The sequence below is a fragment of the Hypanus sabinus genome, chromosome 23, assembly GCF_030144855.1.
Source record: "Hypanus sabinus isolate sHypSab1 chromosome 23, sHypSab1.hap1, whole genome shotgun sequence".
In the NCBI taxonomy this organism is placed as follows: Eukaryota; Metazoa; Chordata; class Chondrichthyes; order Myliobatiformes; family Dasyatidae; genus Hypanus; species Hypanus sabinus.
Genome location: NC_082728.1, coordinates 52,170,396 through 52,193,578, shown reverse-complemented (window position 1 = coordinate 52,193,578; position 23,183 = coordinate 52,170,396). Strand labels below are relative to the sequence as shown.

Sequence of the window (23,183 nt, the reverse complement as noted above, 5' to 3'; positions counted from 1 at the left end):
AAATGATTAAACTGTCAGAATAATCTGATACTTGAGCTGACATGATACCAAAGATCTCAGCTCTGCGCAAAAAATAGGTTGCTGGAAGAACTCAGTGGTTCAGGAAAGGGAGAGGCAGTGTTTTGGGTCGAGAGTATAAACAGGTGAGAGGAAGGGGTGAGGAGAGAACTGCCAAGTGATAGGCGGATTCAGCTGAGGAAGGGTTGACGACATTTCTGTGACAGTTTGGCTATTTGATGTTGCTTTAAAAATGTTTTGGGTCATAAAGGTATTATGTATTGCAAGACGATCCATTTACACACAATATATTTCATGCAGAAGGGCCGAGTGGTACAGTGTAAAGGGAATTTAGTTCTGTCTCTGCTCTGTATGATATATGACACCTTTCATAAGTCAGCATCTAGAAGCTATAGTCAGCATTAAATCTATGTATGTTTTAGTGAAAGGTTCAACAATCCCCCAGTATATAAGGATTATTATAAGAACCATTATAATGAAGAGAAAGAGAGAGAGCCTGTTTAGACCTGAGCCATCCGAAATCCATGGTAACATTGAGGATTGACTCATGGCTGGTTCCCCAAGTCACCTTTTCACCCCTACAGCTTTATGTATTTTGGATACATTTTGATACATGTGTGGTAGAACTTCTTTGTGTAATGCAACTGAGCTAGTATTCCTGGAGAGTATATCACATCAATTTGTCGCCTTTGGTAAGGTCACATTTTAACATTCAATATGATTCATTCCTTTATTTTCAAGGCAGTTATACAAATTTAGGAGAAAGTAGATTTACATCTTTATTAATGGTGCTCTATTTGTGGGTGAACTTCATATTTTGTAGCTTGAACAATTGCCAGTATAAATGGAAAGTCAACAGATATTGGAAACATGAGAAAATCTGCAGATGCCTGAAACACACACAAAATACTGGACACAAAATACAAAATACTCAGCAAGCCAAGCATCGTCTATGGGAAAGAGTGAACAGTTCATGTTTCGGGCCGAGATCCTTCATCAGGAATTGAAAGGAAGGGGAGAAGTCAGACTGGATAGATGGGAGAGGGGAAGAAGAAGTCGAAGGTGGAAGGTGATAGGTGAAACCAGGAGAGAGGGAGGGACTGAAATAAAGAGCTGGAAAATTGATTGGTCAAAGAAATAAAGGGCTGGAGAAGTGGGAATCTGATAGGAGAGGACAGAAAACCATGGAAAAAATGGAAGGGGGAGGAGCACCGGATGATGGGCAGGTAAGAAGATAAGGTGTGAGAGGGAAACAGGAACGCGGAATGGTGAAGGAGAGGAAGGGAGAAAATTACCAGAAGCTTGAGAAATCGATGTTCATGCCATCAGACTGGAGGCTTCCCAGACAGAATATAAGATATTGTTCCTCTAATCTGAGTGTTACCTCATCATGGCAGTAGAGGAAGCCATAGACTGACATGTTGGAATGGAAAGTAGAATTGAAATGTGTGGGCACTGGGAGGTCCTGATTTTTGTGGTAGATGGAGCCATGAGAGGGAGATTAGTAGAATCTGCACTCACCTGCATCTCTTCCATTTTGTTCACATCTATCCTCAGCCCATCCTTCCGCTGCCACACCAGGAATGTGATTCCTCTTGTCCTCACCTACCTTCTATCCTGATGAAAGGTTGTGACCCAAAACATCAGCTGTTCATTCTTTCAGCTTATTCTGATGCTGCTTAGTCTGCTAAGTTCCTCCAGCATTTTGTGTACGTTGCTCAACAGATATTGGTCTCTGAACAGCTCAGACATCCCTGGTTCTTGAGTTGAAAATGTGTTGATTCTTTTTTTCTTCTGTCACTGGCAGTAGGATGTTCTCTATGAGGTTTGCACAGTGGAAACATAGATTAAAAGGTTTAACATTATATGGCCTTATTTTCTCTAGCCTGCTGTACCTGGACATTTCATTTTGCTACAGCAGTGCTGTATAGATGTCAACATTTGGAAGTCTACACTTTTATATATTTCAAAATGGCATGATGTGATTTCCTTAGCCCAGGGGAGGAATTTCAATCTCTTGATTTCTTTTGTTGATAGTGGAAGGGTGGAACCCTCAGGGCTGTTTGAATAAGAGTATCTTGTTCCCACTTGATTAGGCAGGTGCAGTCTTGGTTTAATGTCTCATCTGAAACTTAAAGCAGATGCTGCAGAGTGAGGATACCTATAGCATTGTGCTGATGTCCTAAACTTGCTATACTCTCCCATCAATATAAACTAAGGAAGTATTAACTCTGGGTGAAGTAAGGCTACTTTTAAAATAGATAGAAGGACTTGTTGATTGGATACAAAAGCCTTTGTAGATAATGAAGCATTTTTGTAATGTGTAGTTGCTCTTTAGTAGGAGACCAGGTCAATAATTGTTGGACAGCAGACTTCCAGAAACTTGTCTTAATTCATAGAACATAGCACAGTATAGTCCAGGAGTGATGCTAGGAATACTGATTTAGGTAAGAGGGATTCATCTGTGTTGATGAGTTTGAACTCTGATGGTATTAAAAATGGAGCAGGTAAATTTGTGGATGGTGTGGACATTTGTGTCAAAGTTTATGCACAGACTGAAAAGAAGCTCTTTGATGAACTCGGTGCAGATGGCCTTCCCTCACTGTTCAAATAGTGGCATGGGAATTTGTTTTCCATTCAACTAAGATGATTGGAGCCATGACTTAACATCTCATTTAATTGATAGCAGAATAACACAGTTCTTCTGGCTTCCATGTTACTCCATTTTACCTTTAGGATACTACTGTCTGATCTCCGGACCCAATGCAGTGACTTTTGTTCATGCCTTGTTGTATGTAATACAGTATATTCCAGTTAATTGAGCTAATCGGGGCAGCTGCTTACTTGGGACGACTCTTAAAGAACAAAAGCTTATCAAGGAAGTAGCTGGGATTCCCCTTGTTTATTTGGGACACTATGTCACTTAGTTGGGGCAGGAGACTTACTGAACAGTTTCTAACTAGTGTCAGTTGTGTGCACCTGTGTTGCTTTTAGTCACCACACCGTGCTTAGAGTGAACAGGTTTTACATAGCATCAGTTACATGTGTTTGTGTTCAAAAACCAGTGATTTTTGTCACTTATATTTGGTGAGAAATAAACAGTAAGACAATTCAGAATTGTTTTGCTCACTGTGTTTTCAAGCATTCAGGCTTGGAGATGCCAGAAATGGCTCGGAATGAAAATAAAACAATTTGACTACTTCAACAAATTAGCAATTATGAAAAATTTGAGGTATTGGCAATCATCTTGAATGTTACAGTGAAAATGAAGATTTGGAGGATGTAATTGTCAAAAAGATTGTGTGAGGACAATTCATATCTACACTAGGTGCCTGCACTGATTTTGTTCATTTACAGTCAATCAGAAGAACATGGCAGTGTACACTGGATTAATTGCTCTGTCGATAAATATTAGGAAATAATACAGTTTTATAGTACTGTAGTGGCATTGATAGTGTTCTAATTTCTAAGTACTTAATCAGTTACTCAGTTAAATGATTATTTGTGTTTTTTTAGACCTCCTTAACTAATTTCCATGAAGCTTAATTGCAGCAGCTGCTTAAGTGGGCCAAAATATACAGATCCCAATGTATCCCAATTAATTGGAATCTGCTGTGTATGAAAAATTAACAAAGTAACAATTTACTTCAAGTTTATGAATGTGAGATATTTTAAATGGTGCAAAAATATTCAAATATTTTCATTTCAGCTCCCATTTGCTTCATCACTCTCTCTCCAAACACCTTTGTTTATCTCAGTATTTCATGTGCTCCAACTTTGGCTGAGATGTTAAAACAAAGTTTGGTCTAGCAGTTTCAGCAAATCATTAAATATCAATGTTCTTATAACAGTAGTTGAAGAAGAGCAGCAGGTTTCTGCAGTGCCTCACCAACATTTGTCCTTCAACCAAAGTGACTAAAAATAGATCAGTTGCTCATTGTTCTTTGAGGGATAATTGTAAGATCTTTCTTGATGTGCCTCAGCCTTGTCCATTTCTTTCTGACCCTGATGATGTAATCCACATCTATTATCCTCTTGGTTGAAAAATTCCTCGAGTTGTTTTTCCTCCTGCATTCCTCATATTTTAACTATATCTTCTGGGATATTTTGCTATCATGTGCAGTTCTGCTATTTCAACTCATTTTCTAACCTTGGGGACATATTTCTGCTCTTAATTTTTCTTTTGTAGAGCTTGCACAAACTTTTATAAATTAACTCTGGTTTATGTTTATGACTCTTTATTGAAAGAAGACAACCAAGTATCCTTGAATACCAGCTGTTTTTATGTCTTGCAAATAGCATCGGCTGCACCTTCAGTTCTATCCATGACCTCAGAATATCACTGGCTTGTTCTGATTTAAAAAAACGCAATTAATCACTGTCTGCTTCTCCCAAAGCTTTCAAAAACTGTAATTTTTCTTCCAATATGTCTGTGATTCTTGTTTACTAATTAATGGAGATTGATTGCTCTGATTATTTAATAACCACACTATGATTGTGGTAGTGTTTTAAAGCTAAGTAGGGACCAGAATAGTAGAAGGTGAACTAGCTGAATAGAATAGCTCTGACTCTTGCTGGCATTCTTATCTCTGAATCAAAAGTTTGCAAGTTCTACTTTCACTCCAGAAGCTTGAGACACAAAGATCTCTGATGCTTTATTGAGTAGCTGATGCAGAATTAAAAGTACCAATTTTTAGCGTCCTACTCTCTCAGATAAGTGAAAATGCTTCTATGGTACGCTGCTGAATAAATTGATACACGGCTCTTTTTCACTATGACTAAAAACTTAGCTTTGACCATTAATATTGCATTGCTGTTAAAGGGTTGTCATGCTTTCTACAAGATGCTCCTGAAGTGTTTCATTGGCTGTAAACTACTTTTGGAACATCAGTACAAGTCATGACTATCTTTTCTGCTTCAGCAATTCCCAGATTTTAACATTTCTGAGTATTTTGTGGAAATATCAACCAATCAGTTAGAATAACTATGTAATATCTTTTTTTCCCTGTTGTTACCACATCTCATTGAAATATAGCCACTGTAGGAAAAACAGAGAAGATATGGAAGAAGCAGAATCAGAATTAATTAGGCTCTCTGAAAGGTAACAAGAATTACTGAATGGTATGAAGAATGGTAAAACTTGCCACAAAAGAACAAGTTCTTTAAAGCACAGATCTCAATCTGTTAAAAATGTCATTGTGATTCAGAGTTGATATTGTCGATGGAGGACAGGCAAGGTTGCTCCTAATGCTAGACTTACTCATTAGCTCTTGCTCATACGTCAGTCATGGTATGTAAGTGTCAAAGGCAGAGCGTGGAGTGACAGAGAGCACACATTTATCAGCTTCACATCCATTTGATCAGAGGAGCTTCATCATGGCCGTTAAGAGAAAGAAAGAAGAACTTAAATTGTATCTCCCATGACCTCAGGACTTCCCAAGTGAAGTATTTGCAAATGTCGTCACTATTTTAATGTAAGAAATTCAGCAGCTGTTAGTACAGAATAAAATCCCACACACAATAATGAATGGATGATCTGTTTAGCATGAGTGATTGGAGGATAAATATTGTCCAGGATTCTTTGCAGACCTGACCTCCTCCTACTGTTGTGGGATTTATTATGTTTGCATACTCTCAGTGGCCACTTTATTACCTGTATACCTGCTCGTTAATGCATCTATCTAATCAGCCAATCATGTGGCAGCTACCCAATCCATAAAAACATGCAGACATGGTCAAGAGGTTCAGTTGTTATTCAGGCCAAACATCAGAGTGTGGAAGAAATGTGATCTAAGTGATTTTGACCGTGGAATGTACATTGGTGCTGGACGGGCTGGTTTGAGTATCTCAGAAACTGCTGATCTCCTGGGATTTGCACATACAACAGCCTCCAGAGTTTACAGAGAATGATGCAAAAAACAGACAAAAAAAAGACATCCTGTGAATGGCAGTTCTGTGGGAAAAAGTGCCTGTTAATGTGAGAGGAGAATGGCCAGACTGGTTCAAGCTGACAGGAAGGCAACAGTAACTCAAATATCTACACGTTACAACAATAGTGTGCAAAAGAGCATCTCTGAATGCACACCACATTGAACCTTGAAGTGGATGGGCCATAGTAGCAAAAGTTCCCACTCCTGTGGCCACATTATTAGGTACACTCCTATATTTATCAAAGTGGCCAACTAAGTGTATATAGGCCTGTGCAATGGCTGGAAATCTGAAAAAAAAATTAGACCTCTGTTTAAGCCCTACTTGTGAATAGTTCACAGTCACCAATCTCATTCACTCAAGACATCTTCTCTTTATACCCTTCAGTCTTGTTGTCCCCCCAGTGACTTTCATCAGAGTAGCTTTCCTGCAGCACTGGGCTTTGTGTGTTGTGGGGATCAAAGCCAGAAACATTGACTAGAAGTTGCGAGGGTTGCCATTAACCCAGTAAAGTTGGATAATGTGTTTGAGGAAACTGGTAATTGCATATTGCAATGTTAGGTCCACAACCTGTTGATGTTCTGCAGTCTTAGACTTCCAACTATTGTGACTTGAACAAAGCCTTCTGATTAACAAAATCAAGTCTCTATAAACTTTGCAAATAATCTACTTCTACTTGAGTTTTTAATGCAAAATTTAGAGGACCATATTCCTAATTTTTGTGCTTGTCCAGGGTTATTTGGTATAAATACAGGTTTTCTGGCCCACCGTGTCCAAATCTGTAGTTATCTAATAAAGTCAAAGATAGTGTCAGACTTAAATAAAAATAATATAATTGAAGAATGGCAATCAATTGTTCCGATGATTGGACAGAACATATAAACTGGCAAAGAATGATGAAAAAATTAATTAATAATTAAATTACTAGGGAACCCAAGCTGTAAATGTCAAAATAGGTAGCAAGACTTTCTACAGGTGCTTAAAATTGAGGAGAAAAAAAAAGGTATACAAGGTGAGTGTTAGAAGATAAAAAGTGGGTCTGGGAACATTCAGGGAAAATAGGGATAGGGCTAGTGAATTAAATAGCCATTATGCCTCTTATTTTCATTATAGAAAATTCAAGTATCCTTTCCTGAAATAGCTACAAATCAGGTAACTGGAAGGGTGAAGGCAACTTGGGAGAATTGCTGCCATCAAGGAAGAGGTACAGAAGAAATTGATGGAGCTGTGGCTGGCTGAATCCTTGGATCCTGATGGACTTCATCTCGGGATCTGAGATGTGGATGCAGTAGTTTTACTTTTCCAATGTTCCCTTGATTTAGGGAGATTCCCTTAAATTGGAACTATAACTTGATAATTCAAAAAAAAAGGAAGGAAATAGAAAGCAGAAGACTCTCTGGCCTCTTGGCTTAACATTTGTTATTGGGATGTGATTAAAAGAGTTACATCACAGAGCACTCAGAAAACTCAAGATAATCAGGTAAAGGCAACATGATTTTATGAAAGGATAGTCATATTGTCCACTTTACTGGAGTTAATTGTGGAACTTCTTGCTTAATAGAACTGACCAAATACTTCCACCAAGAGAACTGCAGGAGTTCAAGAACATGACTTGCCATCACCTCCTCAAGACCAGGATGGGATGGATAATAACTGCTGTCCTTGCAGGTGTGATTCCAGAAATAATAATAATAAATAAAAACTCCACTGTAAAAAAATCTATACTAATTGAATTAAACTACAAAGACACTTACAAGAAGACAAATGCCACCAGAAACATATTATTTACCCAAACAAATTCCTTAGATTTTATTATATGATGTGTCTCAAATGACTACCTGAACTGAACCTAACACGATCTATCTACATGAAGTCGAGAACAAATGGGGAAAATTAGCTTAATAAAATGGGACAAAATAATGGTAGAGAAGCTTCTAATGAATGGTATCCTATGGGATTGGTGCTGGGAGTTTTGTATATATCACATAATAGTCTGGACATTAATTTAATAAGTTTGTAGGTCACTTGGTTATGTTGATTGTGAAGAGGGTAATTGAAGGCAACAGGATATTTTAATCCACGATGATGTGAGTGAACAATGTTAGATGGAACCTAATCCTCATAAGTGTGACAGTTGGGCCCATAATGTATGTTAGGGTTCAAGGAGAAAAGGGGGACTGCTGTGTTCATGTCCAAGGATCCTCAAAGGTGTCAGCTCAGAGAGATAAGGTGTTGAAGAAAACCTTCATGAACCAGGATTTGAAGAAAAAGAGCATGAAGGTTATGATACAACATCAAAAAAACATTGATTCAACCAAGACTGGAATACTGTGTACAGTTCCGGCTGCTAGACTTTAAGAAAGATGTTATTTCATTGCAGGAGTCAGGAACTTATGTTGCAGTTATATAAGACATTGGTGAAATTAACTTGGAGAATTATGTACAGCTTTGGTCACCCTGTTGTAGGTAAGATGTTATTAAACTAGAAAGAATACAGAGAATGTTTACTAGGATGTTGCCTGGACTTGGGAGCCTGAGTTACAAAGAGAGGTTATCTAGATCTTAGACTTTAAAACCATAAAATATAGGAGCAGAATTAGGCCATTTGGCTGATTGCGTCTGCTCCATCATTTCATCATGACTAAGATTTTATTCCCTGGAATGTAGAAGATGGAGGGGTGACTTGATAGAGGTAAGATCAAGAGGCATAGAGGCATAGAAAGACTGAGGGGGGTGGGTAAAAACAAGAGGCAGAGATGATAGATTGAACAAAAATGCTCCATGGAGATGATGATGGAAGAGTCTTGGGTGTTGGCTAAGAAACATGAACATGACCATGCATCTATAAGCTGACTAATGTATGGGGAAGCACTTTGAATTGCGCTGAAGTACAACAATATCAATGGATTTGCAGGATTGATAGACATTTCTGAGTCTGATACCTGGTTTATTGCTGTGTAACCCATCTGGTTTCATATTTGGTAGATTGTTTGATGCAACTAATAGTTTTCTTGAACATTTCAAAGAGCAGGTAAAATTAATCACATTGGTTTGAGTTCTGAGTCACACTTAAACCAGAAAGGAAAGGATGGCAATAACGCTGATTTTCCCCAGTAGTTCTCTTTCTATGTACTTGAATAGTTACAAAAACCTTAAGACATAGGAGCAGAATTAGGTCATTTGGCCCATGGAGTCTGCTCCGGCATTCAGTCATAGCTGATCCTTTCCCCTCGCATCCTTCTAAATTGCATCTTCAGACCCAGAGCTGTCAAATGTTCCTTGTATGATCGCCCTTTCATTCCCAGAATCATCCTTGTGAACCTCCTCTGAACCCTCTCCAATGCCAGCTCAGATGAGGAGCCTGAAACTGATCACAATACTCAAGGTGAGGTCTCACCAGTGCCTTATAAAGCCTCAATATCACACCTCTGCTCTTGTATTCTAGATATCTTGAAATGAAGGCATTGCATTTGCCTTCCTCACCACTGACTCTACCTGCAAGGTAACCTTCAGGGTGTTCTGCACAAGGACTCCCAAGTCCCTTTGTATCTCAGGTTATTGGATTTTCTCCCTGTTTAGAAAATAGTCTGCACATTTATTTCTACCATCAAGGTGCATGACCATGCATTTTTCCAACATTGTATTTCATTTGCCACTCTTTTGCCCATGTTCCTAATCTATCTAAGTCTTTCTGCAGCCTATCTGTTTCCTCAACATTACCTACTCCTTACCAATCTTTGTATCATCTGCAAACTTGGCAATAAGGCCAACTATTCCAATATCTAAATCATTGATATGCAGCATAAAAAGAAGCAGTCCCAACACCGACCCCTACGGAACAATGCTAGTCATTGGTAGCCAACTAGAAAAGGATTCTTTTATTCCCGCTTGCTGCCTCCTACCAATCAGCCAATGCTCTAACCATGTTATTAATTTTCCTGTAATACCATGGGCTCTTAACTTGGTAAACAGCCTCATGTGTGCCATCTTTTCAAAGTCCAAATATACAACATCCACAGCATCTCCTTTATTTATCCTACATGTAATCTCCTCAAAAAATTCAAGCAGGTTCATCAGGCAAGATTTTCCCTTAAGGAAACATGCTGACTTTGTCCTATCTTGTACTGTGTCACCAAGTACTCCATAACCTCATCTTTGACAATTGACTCCAATGCCTTCCTTTGAAGGCAGGCTAACTGGTCTATAATTTCCTTTCTGCTGCCTTCCTCCTTTCTCAAAGAGTGGAGTGACATTTATAATTTTCCATTCCTTTGGCATCATGCCAGAGTCCAATAATTTTTGAAGGATCTGGAGGAATTTAAGGTGGGGGGGGGTTATATGGGAGGCAGGGTTTAAGGGTCAGCACAACATTGTGGGCTGAAGGGCCTGTACTGAGCTGTACTATTCTATGTTCTATCATTACTAATGCCACCGCAATCTCTAATGCAACCTCTTTCAGAACCCTAAGGCGCAGTTCATCTGGTCCGGGTGACTTATGTACCTTTAGGTCTTTCAGCTTTTTGAACACCACCTCCCTTGTAAAAGAAACTACATTTACTTCTCTTCCCTCACACCCTCCAACATCTGGCACACTGCTAGTATCTTCCACAGTGAAGACTGATCCAAGTAATTATTTAGTTTATCTACCATCTCCTTGTCCCCCCATTATTATTTCTCTGGCCTAATTTTCTAACAGTCCTATATCCACTCTCATCTCTCTTTTTTTTTTACATACTTGCAGAAGCTTTTACTATCCACTTTGATATTGCTAGCTTGCTTTGATATTCCATCTTTAGCCTAAAGATTCTTTTAGTTGCTCTCTGTAGGGCTTTAAAAGCTTCCCAATCCTCTGTCTTCCCTCTAATATTTGCTTCGTTGTATGCCCTCTCTTTTGCTTTTACATTAGCTTTGACATCCCTTGTTAGCCATGATGTATGATTTTGCCATTTGAGTATTTCTTTGTCTTTGGAATACATCTACCCTATACATAGAAACATGGAAAACCTACAGCACAATACAGGCCCTTCGGCTCACGAAGTTGTGTTGAACATGTCCCAACCAAGGCTTACCCATAGCCCTCTATTTTCTTAGCTCCATGTACCTATCCAAAAGTCTCTTAAAAGACCTTATCTTATCCACCTCCGCCACCATTACCAGCAGCCCAATCCATGCACTCACCACTCTCTGAGTAAAAAAAATTACCCCTGACATCTCCTCTGTACCTACTCCTCAGCATCTTAAATCTGCATCCTCTTGTGGTAACCATTTCAGCCGTGGGAAAAAGCCTCTGACTATCCACACTGTCATCATTTTATACACCTCTATCAGGTCACCTCTCATCCTCTGTCGCTTCAAGGAGAAAAGGCCGAGTTCACTCAACCTATTCTCATAAGGTATGCTCTCCAATCCAGGCAACATCCTTGTAAATCTCCTCTGCACCCTTTCTATGGCTTCCATATCTTTTCTGTAGTGAGGCGACCAGAAATGAGCACAGTCCCTTCCTGATTTTTCCTAGAAACACACACCATTGCTGCTCTGCTGTCATCCCTGCCAATATCTCCTTCCAAGTTACTTTAGCCAACTCCTCTTTCATATCACTGTAATTTCATTTACTTCACTGAAACACTGTTACATCAGACATAACTTTCTGTCTATCAGATTTCAAGTTGAACTCAATCATATTGTGATCACTGCCTCCTAAGGGTTCTCTACCTTAAGCTCCCTAATCACCTCCGGTTCATTACATAGCACCCTGTCCAGTATAGCTGATCCTCTAGTGGGCTTAATAACAAACTGCTTTAAAAGGTCATCTCATAGGCATTCAAAATCCATTTCCAACCTGATTTTCCCAAGTAATGTGCATGTTGAAATCTGGCATGACTATCATAACATTGCCCTTTTGACATGCCTTTTCTATTTCCTGTTGTAATCTGTGGACCACATCCCATCTACTGTTTGGAAGCCTGTATATAACTGCCATCAGGGTCCCTTTACCCTTGCAGTTTCTTAACTCAACCCACAAGGATTCAATCTTCCAATCTTCCAATCCTATGCCACATCTTTCTACTAATTTGATGCCATTCTTTACCAGCAGAGCCATGCCACCCCCTCTACCTACCTTCCTATTCCTCCAAAACAACGTATAACGTTGGGCATTCAGCTCCCAACTACAGCCAATCTTTGGCCATGATTCAGTGGTGGTCATTGAGCACATTCATATCATGTTTGTGAGGGGAATTGTTATGACTATTCAAATATATGGAATTGAAGGGCAAGAATAGGCTAGCTATGTCACATGAAATCTTAAAGACTTCCACAGTTATTCTTATCTCCCACCAACAGCAAGTAAAGGAAAATAATTGTCTGAGAAGTTCTTTCTTGGCTTTCTATAAATGTCCCAGATTGATTTTTAACTTTGTTTTGACTTTCAGTCTTTCAACCAAGAAGTTTCCAGAAAACAATCAGGAGCATAAATGTCTGTGATACTGTCACTGCAGTCTGGTCACCGAGAGCAAGACCGGTTCTCCTACTTATAGTCTGACAGTTGTCATTCCCACTTGGCCCAGAGCTTTCTAGCTTAACTTGAGACAAATGGGAGATAAGATTGACATAAAGTTGTTCCTGCATTTCTTTTAACTGTATTTTTTAAAGCCTCTTCATGCTTTGTAGGATCTTCATGGAGAACTGAAAAATAAGAATGTCCTCATAGTCCGTTACTCACTAGAGCTGACAGCTGCTAAGTTTGGCTTGGAGATGGAGAAGGTCAAAGACATTCTGAGTACATGCAGAACCAGGCTGTGTGAAGTCAGGAAACAGAGGCCGCGACCTCACCTCGATAGCAAAATGGTGGCATCATGGAATGGTAAGTGAAGAAGTTCTTAATGCTGAGTAGAAAATAATGGGAAGCTGTGCAAATGTTCAGTAGGATATGTTGGAGTTGCCTGGATTGATTCACTTTTCCTTCTTTTTTGTCCATTAAACTTGAATTTGTTATCAATGATTTTTTGAAAGCCTTGATTGACTTCCTTGTCTTGCTTGGAACAAGCCCTGCCTTTATTGATAGAAGATATTCTCTCCCTGCAGTTAGAATGCGACCTAGATTACGAAGAAAGTTACAATGAAACTGCAATATGTTAAATATAATCGATGTGCAGTTTTTTGGATGTAAAAATAAATCAAAAGTACAAGAGCACAGGAAAATAGGAACAGAAATGAAGCATCTGGTCTCTCAAACTTGTCCTGACATTCAGTATGGTCAGAGCTGATTTGCTTCAGATCTTCTTGTGCCTGTTCCCATAGCACTGAAGTTCTCATTTTCAAAAATTTATCTACCTCCTCTTTCAGCACTTGCAATGATATAGCCTTCATAATCCTCCCAGGTAGAAAATTCCAGAAATTCACTTGCCCCTGTGAAGAAACTTCTCTGAACCTTTGTTTTAAAGGGCAAACCTTGTCCCCTTGTTCGTGACTCTCTCAATAGTGGAAACACCTACGCTGTCATTGCTTCCTTAAGGCCTTACTTCTTTCAGCAAGGTCACTTCATTCTTTTAAACTCTGTAGAATGCATATCCACTATCCTTATCTGCTCATGAAAGGACAACTGTCTCAAGCCAGGAATTAGGCTGGTGGAATATACTTTTTATATTCTTTCTTAAATAAGGAGACTAAAAGTGCCCAGTACTCCAGGTGTGGCCTCAGGAGCACTCTCTACAATTATAATGATACTTCCCTATATTTAAACTCAACCTCATTCCGATAAAGATAAATGCTGTTTGTCATTTGCCTTCCTAATTACTTTCTGAACTTACACACCAAGATGCCTCTGTAACTTCACTCCTTTCACTCTACCTAGCTAGGAGTCTCTTATGTATTCTACGCAAGATTTGAACAGAAGAGGAGCATCCCGCCCCACCTGGATGAATCAGACCTGGTGGCATCGAGATTCATCGTCACCGAGGAAGATGTTAGAAGTCTTCCTGAAGATAAATCCAAGGAAGGCGACGGGCCCGATGGCGTCCTGGGATGGGTTCTCCAGGCCTGTGCAAGCGAGCTAGCTGGAGTGTTTGCTGACATCTTCAACTGCTCCCTGCATCAGTCTACGATCCCCTCATGTTTTAAGAAGGCAATGATAATCCCGGTGCCGAAGAAAAGCAAGGTGGTATGCCTGAGGTGGTATGACCTGTGGCTTTGACATCAATTGCTATGAAGTGCTTCAAGTGATTGGTTATGGCACACATCAACCATAACCTACTGGTCAACCTCGATGCTGTGCAGTTTACCTACCAGAGCACCAGGCCAACGGCAGATGCCGTCTCTCTGGCACTACGTTCCTCCTTAGAACACCTGGAGAATAAAGACACATATGTAAAGCTCCTTTTCATTGACTACAGCTCTGCCTTTAATACCATCATTCCAAGTAAACTGATCCCTAAGCTCTGGAACCTGGGTCTTAGCACTCAGATCTGTAGCTGGATCTTCAGCTTCCTCACAGACAGGACCCAGGCTGTAAAAATAGGGGACAAGCTCTCCTCTACAATCACTCTGAGCACCGGTGCCCCACAAGGCTGTGTACTCAGCCACCTGCTGTACTCACTGTACACCCATGATTGTGTAGCCAAGTTTCCATCGAACTCAGTATATAAGTGTGCTGATGACACCACAATTGTAGGCCATATCTTGGATAATGATGTATCTGAGTACAGAGAGGAAATTAAGAACCTGGTGACATGGTGCGAAGACAATAACCTATCCCTCAACATCAGCAAGACGAAAGAATTGGTTGTTGACTTCAGAAGGAGTAGTGGACCGCACGACCCCATCTACATTGGTGATGCGCAGGTGGAACAGGTCAAAAGCTTTAAGTTCCTCGGGGTGAATATCACAAATGACCTGACTTGGTCTAGCCAAGCAGAGTCCACTGCCAAGAAGGCCCACCAGTGCCTTTACTTCCTGAGAAAGCTGAAGAAATTTGGCCTGTCCCCTAAAACCCTCACTAATTTTTATAGCTGCACTGTAGAAAGCATTCTTCTAGGGTGAATCACAACCTGGTATGGAAGTTGCCCTGTCCAAGACCAGAAGAAGCTACAGAAGATCGTGAACATAGCCCAACACATCACACAAACCAATCTTCCATCCTTGGACTCACTTTATACCACATGCTGCCAGGATAATCAAGGACACGACCCACCCAGCCAACACATTTTTTTGTCCCTCTTCCCTCTGGGAGAAGGTTCAGGAGCTTGAAGAACAGCCAGATTTGGGAACAACTTCTTTCAACTGTGATAAGACTGCTGAACGGATCCTGACCCGGATCTGGGCTGTACCTTCTAAATATCCGGACCTGACTTGCACTACCTTACTTTCCCTTTTCTATTTTCTAATTATGATTTATAATTTAATTTTTTATTATATTTACTTTGTTCTGTACTTCAGGGAGTGCAAAGCGTGGAATCAAATATCGCTGTGATGATCGTACGCTTTAGTATCAATTGTTTGATGACAATAAAAGTAAAGTACAGGTAGTCCCCGGGTTACGTATGAATTCCGTTCCTGAGTCAGTCTTTAAGTCGGATTTGTACGTAAGTCGGAACAAGTACATCTGGTATTATTTAGTGTTAGTTTGTCAGATGTTTGTCTTAATATATAGTATATATTTTACCTTTCCATGCATATAAAACATATGTTTTCCAATAATTAAACCACTGTGTTGCTTAGTAATAATCGTAGCTTTCATTGGGGCAGGGCGTTTCACATGCTCCATTATTCTTACTTCATCAGTTATCCTTTAAAATTGTTCTGATTGTTGACCGACTGTAGCCTAACACTTTTCCAATGACCAATGGCGTTTCACCTCTTTCCAAACACCTTATTATTTCCACTTTATTTTCAATCATGATCGCTTCCCGTCAATGAAACAGAAACACAGTGGGCAGAGGGTCCCGAGTTGTGCTGGCTCCCGAGGTCCGCCGGGTCCTAAGGACCACCGCACTGAGACAAGTTAAATGGGACAAGTGGGGGCTATGCTGGGTTTGGGCATTTGATCCTCCAAGATATTCCGCGTGGGAATTTAAACTGGAGGTGGCAATGTTTTTTTTACGAGGTCGAGTTGCGAGCTCGACATCAACCCGGCAGGGATGGTACCGGAGTCACTGGATTGACATCAACCCAGCACGGGAGCGGTCTGTCACTGGATCGAACCTCCATTTTCAAGCCCGGCGCTAATCTCACTGCACCACCATCCGACTGGAACGGTATAGTGGGGGGGCGTGGGGTCAGGGTGAATCTTACTAAGAAAGATTTAAGCCAAATACAAAGATAAACACTCAACACAGTGTCAACAGCAATGACTTAAAATGGCTAAAATGGTGGACAGCATTCTCCTTCCCCGGTTCGTAAGTATGAGCTGTCCATAAGTCGGATGTTCGTAACTCGGGGACTACCTGTAAAGTAAAGTAAGGTACTCTGACTTATGATCCATCTTACTGAAGTGCGCTACATTAAACTCCAGTTGCCTTGATTCTATTAAACTAGCCATATTTCACGATAAGAGTCCAAATATCCTCACTGCAACACGTCTCCCTGTTATTTTAGTGTCACTGGCAAACTTCCGATGCCTTGCACTCTGCTTCTTGTTCCAGGTCATTAATGTCAGTAGTAAATAATTGAAGGCCAAGAACTGATCCTAAGTGTGACCCATTGGTTACATTTTTCCAGCTTGAAAAAGACCGGTGTATTCCAACTGTCTGCCTTCGACGTAATAATCAGTTTTAAATCCATGCTAAAAACTTTTTATTTGGCACCTATTGGCAATCCAACCACACTACAACTATAATTTCCTTTGTTTGTTATATCCATCTGGTTCACGTTTTACATACCCTACTGTTTGTGCAATGCAGTATTAATGGAGATTTGGACTAATCCTAACAACTGTTTCCATCAGTTGGTCCATAAAATACCTCGGAGGGGGAAGGATGTCGAGAAGCCATAATAGTAGTAGATTTTGAGAATCATAAGCTTCAAGGTCATCCATTTTTTTAAAAGCTTGCTGCACTTACATTTGTGATATCTTCAATACCATATGTCAAAATGTTAATGCTAAATGGTTTCACCTTACAGCAAACATAGATCTCTTACTTCCTCCCCACTCCCAATTGCCAAGGGCTATCCCCAAGTGTCCTTGATTGTAGGATCCTGCCATATGCTTTTCTGTGCAATATGGATAGATTGCCAATTGGCAAACTAGGTTGCTAAATAAAACAAAGTTATTGTAATAATAGCCTGGATAAATTTAGTAGGACGTCTGCACTGCTGGCCCACACTCCCTCAGCCTATCTCATTGCCAATGTTTTTGAATACCCATCTTCAAATTCAGCATATGTTCTTTGTTTTACTGTTCTGGATGTTGTGGAATAGCCTGTAGTAGTTGCCTTTATATTTAGCCTCTTTGAAGTCATAACAATATCAATCATATCACTTCTCAATTTCTCTAAACATTTCAAAATGCTGCAGAAAGAATGAGTGAGCTTAACTGTAGTGACTGCCATTATAAAGGCTTTAAACACTGTGAAGCTACAGATCTTTATTCTCAGGAACAGCCCTGTGACTTGTATATGTTCCAAGATACAGAAGTTTACTGCCAAAAAACTAAAGTATGTTGACAGTTTTAGGTTAGCATAAACTTTCAGAGATAAAATTTTCTTAAGCAGGAGCTTGAATTGTCACATTCTCTTTTCCTTTTTTCTTCCAGTTGTTAAGTTGCTCACACAGTAATTAAAACTGTCTAGAAGAGATAAGGCATTTGGCTTGAAAATCTTTGTGCAATTACAACTGTGGGGTTTAGAACAATTATCTTTTGTTGGACTTGTGTACAGAAGAGGATTTGCCAGATGAAAATCTGTCTCATTTTACATTTTATCTTGTTTATCTTGTTTTGTATATCAGAACCTGCAGTGTATACTGTGTGTGTGTGTGTGTGTGTGTGTGTGTGTGTGTGTGTGTGTGTGTGTGTGTGTGTGTGTGTGTGTGTGCGCGCGCGCCTGCGCCTATTTTCTGTCTCTTCATCCCTCTCTCTAGTTGTCTAATACTAGATAGTATGTATTGAAGTGAGCGAAGATAGGTTCAAAGGGGATATGAGGGGTAAGCTTAGAGGCAAATACGGTACATTAGAGGTTTTTAGGAGACATTTGGATAGGAAGATGGGGATATGAACATGGTGTAGGTAGGAGGGATTAGTGTTTGAGTGTTTTTGAATTGTTTTTTATCTGGTTTGACTCAACGTTGTGGGCCAAATGGCTTGTCCTTGTGCTGTACTGTTCTATGTTCTATGTTCTCCCTCAGCTGTAGCACACACTCTTAAATTTTTGGATTGCTGATTCAGTTATCATACTAATGCTTGACTTGAAGTACATATAATGGTATAATATGAGTAGAGACATGGTTGTATTCAGGTATGACTGAATGGTCTATTTCTCCCATGTTCTTAATTATGCAACTAATTATTAATCTGACTGCTCAGAAGAACATTAAAAGTAAACAGAATGCACATGTGCAAATATAGTTCAAGGTTCAAAGTGAGAAGAGAGAATTGTAAACTATTCTGATGATTATGTGAAAGGAGTTAAAACAAGGTTGATAATCATTTGGCAAATCCATCACTCTAAAAAAGCCCAATAACAGTTAAGTATTCCTATATTCGTAATCAGATAATGAGATTTTCTAGCCAAATGCATTATCTTAGATATTAATTACTTTGTGAGCAACTTAACAGTAGGAAGCAGGAAGAATGGAGTAATTTGAGGGCCCTTCTTCAGTTGATAACGCAGTCTCCAATAACAAATCATTCACCTGGGCCCAAGTTTGGAACATGGTGCTTGTCCATGTGATTTTAGTGAGTTCATTCTCCCATTTTTTGAAGAATTTTTCAACAGAATCTTGCCATTCTACAGTACCTTTAGCTACTAAACTATCTGAGATTGTTGCAGATGTATAATGAACCAAAATTTTAACACTGAACCACACTAAGAGGTGGTGCAAGAGTCAGTTAAAGTTGCACTGACGTAAGAAATGAGAGCAGAAGTATGCCATTCTGATGTTGATGATTTCTCCAGCATTCATTCTGATCATGACTAATCTTTTACCTCAGTGCTACTTTCCTGCACTGACCCCACACCCTTTAAAAGATCTTTAAATTTAATTTTAGCTTTATTTGTGACATGTACATCGAAACATAGTAAAATGATTGGTTAGTATCAAATCAGATCTGTGAGAATAATGCTGGGAAGTCCACAAGTGTTGCCATGCTTCCAGCACCAAAATAGCATGGCCACAACTCACTAACTCTACATCTTTGGAATGTGGGAGGAAACTGAAGCTTCCATAGAAACCATGCAGTCACGGGGAGAATGTATAAAATCCTCACAGACCATGGAGGGAATTAAACCCTGACCTTACAGCTTGTATTGTAATAGTGTTACACTAACTGCTATGCTACCGTGCTGCCCCAATCCCTTAATATCACACAGGTCATGGTGATCCGGTGGCCTAATCCAATCAAGAGAGGAGGCTACACACAGGTCGGGACGAGAGATTTAAAAAAAGTGCTGGTGGGCTCTTAGCTTTTTCCAGTGGCGCAATTGAGTCATGATTCATTAGCAAGGGAAAATAAAAATAAGACAGGGAGAAGTTGAGGGGCCATGTGTGAGTGGACCAGTGTTAGAGTGGGGAGGCTTTGGGTCAACAGGCTAGGGCAAGGTGTGTTTCTGGCATGTTTCTTCTTCTGCATTTTTTGTCAATTAGTGCAGTGAGGATGGTTTCGGGGGCTGTGTTGTGTTCTTTGTGTGAGATGGAATTCTGGGAGACCCCCAGCCTCCCTGATAATCATGTTTGCACCAAATGGACTGAGCTGTAGCTCTTTAGAGAACATGTTAAGGTGCTAGGAACTGTGGCTCAATGACATTCAGCTCATACAGGAAACTGAGGTGATGATAGACAGGAACTACAGGGAGGTAGTCACGCCTAGCTTGTAGGAGGCAGTTACTTGGGTGACTGTCAGATGTTAAAGAAGTGGACAGCCAAAGCAGAATACCTCTGTGGATGTTCCTTTCAATAATAATTATATATTTTTGGATACTGTTGAGAGGGTGTGAGGTGATGACCTACTGGGGGGAGCTGCAGCGACTGACTCTGTGGCTCAGAAGGGAAGAGGGGAGAAGAGGGCTGCAGTAGTGATAGGGGATTCCATAGTTAGAGGAGCAAACAGGAGATTTTGTGGACTTGAAAGAGATATCAGGTTGGTATGTTGGTAGAAAGCTGAAAAACGCGATCTCCAGGGTAGTAATCTTTGGATTGCTGCTTGTGCTACGTGCCAGTGAGGGTAAGAAAAGAATGATTTGGCAGATGAATGTGGCTAAGGAACTGGTGTAGGGGGCATGGTTTCAGATTTCTGGATCACTGGAACAGGACAAGTTACACGTGAACCCAAAGGGGATCAATATTTTTGCTAGACCTGTTGGGGTGGGTTTAAACTAGTTTGGCAGGGGGATGGGAACTGAAGTGATAAGGCTGAGGGTAGGGCAGTTGATATACAAGACTATACAGTGTGTAGTGAGTCTGTCAGGAAGGACAGGCAGAGGATAGGGTAAAATTTTAATCAGTGGGTTGAGCTACAAAATTGAAAAGGGTGATGAATACAGGACACATTGTATTGAAATGTTAGGGAAGGGGTTGGAGTGACCCTGTTGGTAAAAAATGAAATCCCTAGAAGAATGTGACATAGGACTGGAAGGTGTAGAATCCTTGTGGGTAGAGGTAAGAAACTGCAAGGGTTAAAAAGGCCTTGATGGCAGTTGTGTTGGCGTTAAATGGCAGTTAAATGGCCTCTGAATAGTACTCAGGATGTGGCTACAGATTTCAACAGGAGATAGAAAATGCATGTCAAAAGGACAATGTTACAATAATCTTGGAGGATTTCAATATACAGGTAAATTGGGAAAATCAGGTTGGTGCTGGATCCCAAGAGAGGGAATCTGTAGAATGCCCACGAGAGAGCAGCTTGTGGTTGAACCTACTTGGGGATAGACTATTTTGGATTGCGTGTTGTGTAATGAACTGGATTTGATTAGGGAGCTTAAGGTAAAGGATCCTAAGAAGGCAGTGATCATATGATAGTATTCACTCTGCAGTTTGAGGGTGAGAAGCTAAAGCCAAGTGTATCAGTTTAACAGTGGAGTAAAGGGAATTATAGAGGTATGAGAAAGGAGCCGTCCAGAGTTGATTGGAAGGGCACATTGCAGGAATGATGGCAGACAGCAAAGGTTGGAATTTCTGGGAGAAATTTGGAAGGTGCAGGATAGATACTTTCCAAAGAAGTAGAAGTGTTCTAAAGTCAGGATAAAACAATCATGACAAGGGAAATCAAAAATAACATGAAAGCGAATGAGAAGACATATTATATAACAAAAATTACTGGGAAGTGAAGGATTGGGATGCTTTTAAAAACCAACAGATGGCAACTAAAAAGTCATAAGGAAGGAAGAGATGAAATATGAAGGTAAGATGGCCAATAATATAAAAGACAGTACCAAAAGTTTTTACAGATATGCAGCACTGTACAGAAGTCTTAGGCACCTTAGATTTTTATCTGGTTTCAGATGGTATGACCTCCACAGAGCTCTGAACTCAACATCATCAAGGCAGTTGGGATCAGCTGAGAGACTGAAGCAAGTGAAACAGCCAAAGTCTGCAGAAGAACTGTGGCAAATTCTCCAAGATGCTTGAAACAACCTACCAGCTGATTTTCTTATAAAACTGCACCATAGTGTACCTAAGAGAATTGATGCAGTTGGCCAAATATTGATTTGATTTAGATTTTTACTGTTTACTGCTCTTCATAGTATTTTTTTTGGTATTTAGAAACTTTTCATTTCATTACTTTTGAAAGCATTCCAGCTTATAATTTTTTTTTACATGTGTTTAAGATATTTGCATAGTACTGTACAAAGAATAAGAGAGAGGCGATAGTAGATATCTGACCACTGGAAAATTAAGCTGGAGAGGTAGTAATGGGGTACAAGGAGATGGTGGATGAACAAAATAGGTTATTTTGCATCTGAGTTCACTATGGAAGACACTAGCAGTATGCTGGAAGTTTGAGAGTGTTGGGGCAGAAGTGAGTGTAATTGCTATTACTGGAGAGAAGGTGGTTGCAAAGCTGAAAGGTGTGAAGATAGTTAAGTCATCTGGACCAGATGGACTACACCCCAGGGTTCTGAAAGAGTAACTGAAGTGATTGTGGAGGCATTGGTAATGATCTTTCAAGAATCACTACATTTTGGCATGGTTCTGGAAGACTGGAAAATTGCTAATGTCACTCCACTCTTCAAGAAGGAAGGGAGGCAGAAGAAAGTAAACTATTGGGCTGTTAGCCAGATTTCAGTGTTTGGGAAGTTGTTGAAGTCATTGTTAAGGATGTGGTTTTGGGGTACCTAAAACTCATGATAAAATAAACCAAAGCTAGCATGGTTTCCTGAAGAGAAAATATTGCCTGATGAATCTGTTGGAATTCCTTGAGGAAATAACAAACAAGATAGACAAAGGAGAATTGGTGGATGTTGTGTGCTTGGATTTTCAGAACACCTTTAACAAGGTGCTGCACATGAGGCTGCTTAATAAGGTAAGAGACTATGGTATTACAGGAAAGATACTAGCATGGATAGGGCATTGGTTGTTTGGCAAGAGGCAAAGAGTGGGAATAAAGGGAACCTTTTCTGGTTGGCTGCCATTTGCTAGTGGTGTTCCCCAGGGGTCAGTGTTGGGACCGCTTCTTTTTACATTATATGTCAATGATTTGGATGGCAAAATTGATAGTTTTGTGGCCAAGATTGCATATGATATGACGATAGGTGGAAGGGCAGATAGAGTTGAGGAAGCAAGGAGGTTGCAGAAGGACTTAGACAGATTAGGAGAATGGGTAAAGAACTGGCAGATGCAATACAATGTTTGGAAGTGTATGGTCATGCACTTTGGTATAAGGGAATAAAGGCATGGACTATTTTCTAAGAGAAAATTCAAAAATCAGAGGTGCTAAGGGACTTAGGAGTCATTGTGTAGGGTTCTCTAAAGGTTAGCTTGCAGGTTGAATCACTGGTAAAGAAGATAAATGCAATGTTAGCATTCATTTCAAGACCACTAGAATATAAGGGCAAGGATTGATGGATACTGCTTTATAAACATTTGTCAAA

General features: G+C 40.0%; 1 protein-coding gene across 1 annotated transcript in view; it reads left to right on the top strand.

Annotated features, from left to right (window-relative positions):
- The window catches only part of spata20 (spermatogenesis associated 20), a 472,602-nt gene that overhangs the window by 118,486 nt on the left and 330,933 nt on the right, over positions 1–23,183 (top strand). The window contains exon 11 of the mRNA XM_059948873.1: positions 12,616–12,808. Within this exon, the coding sequence (XP_059804856.1) occupies positions 12,616–12,808 (193 nt within the window). The remainder of the gene's footprint in view (positions 1–12,615; positions 12,809–23,183) is intronic.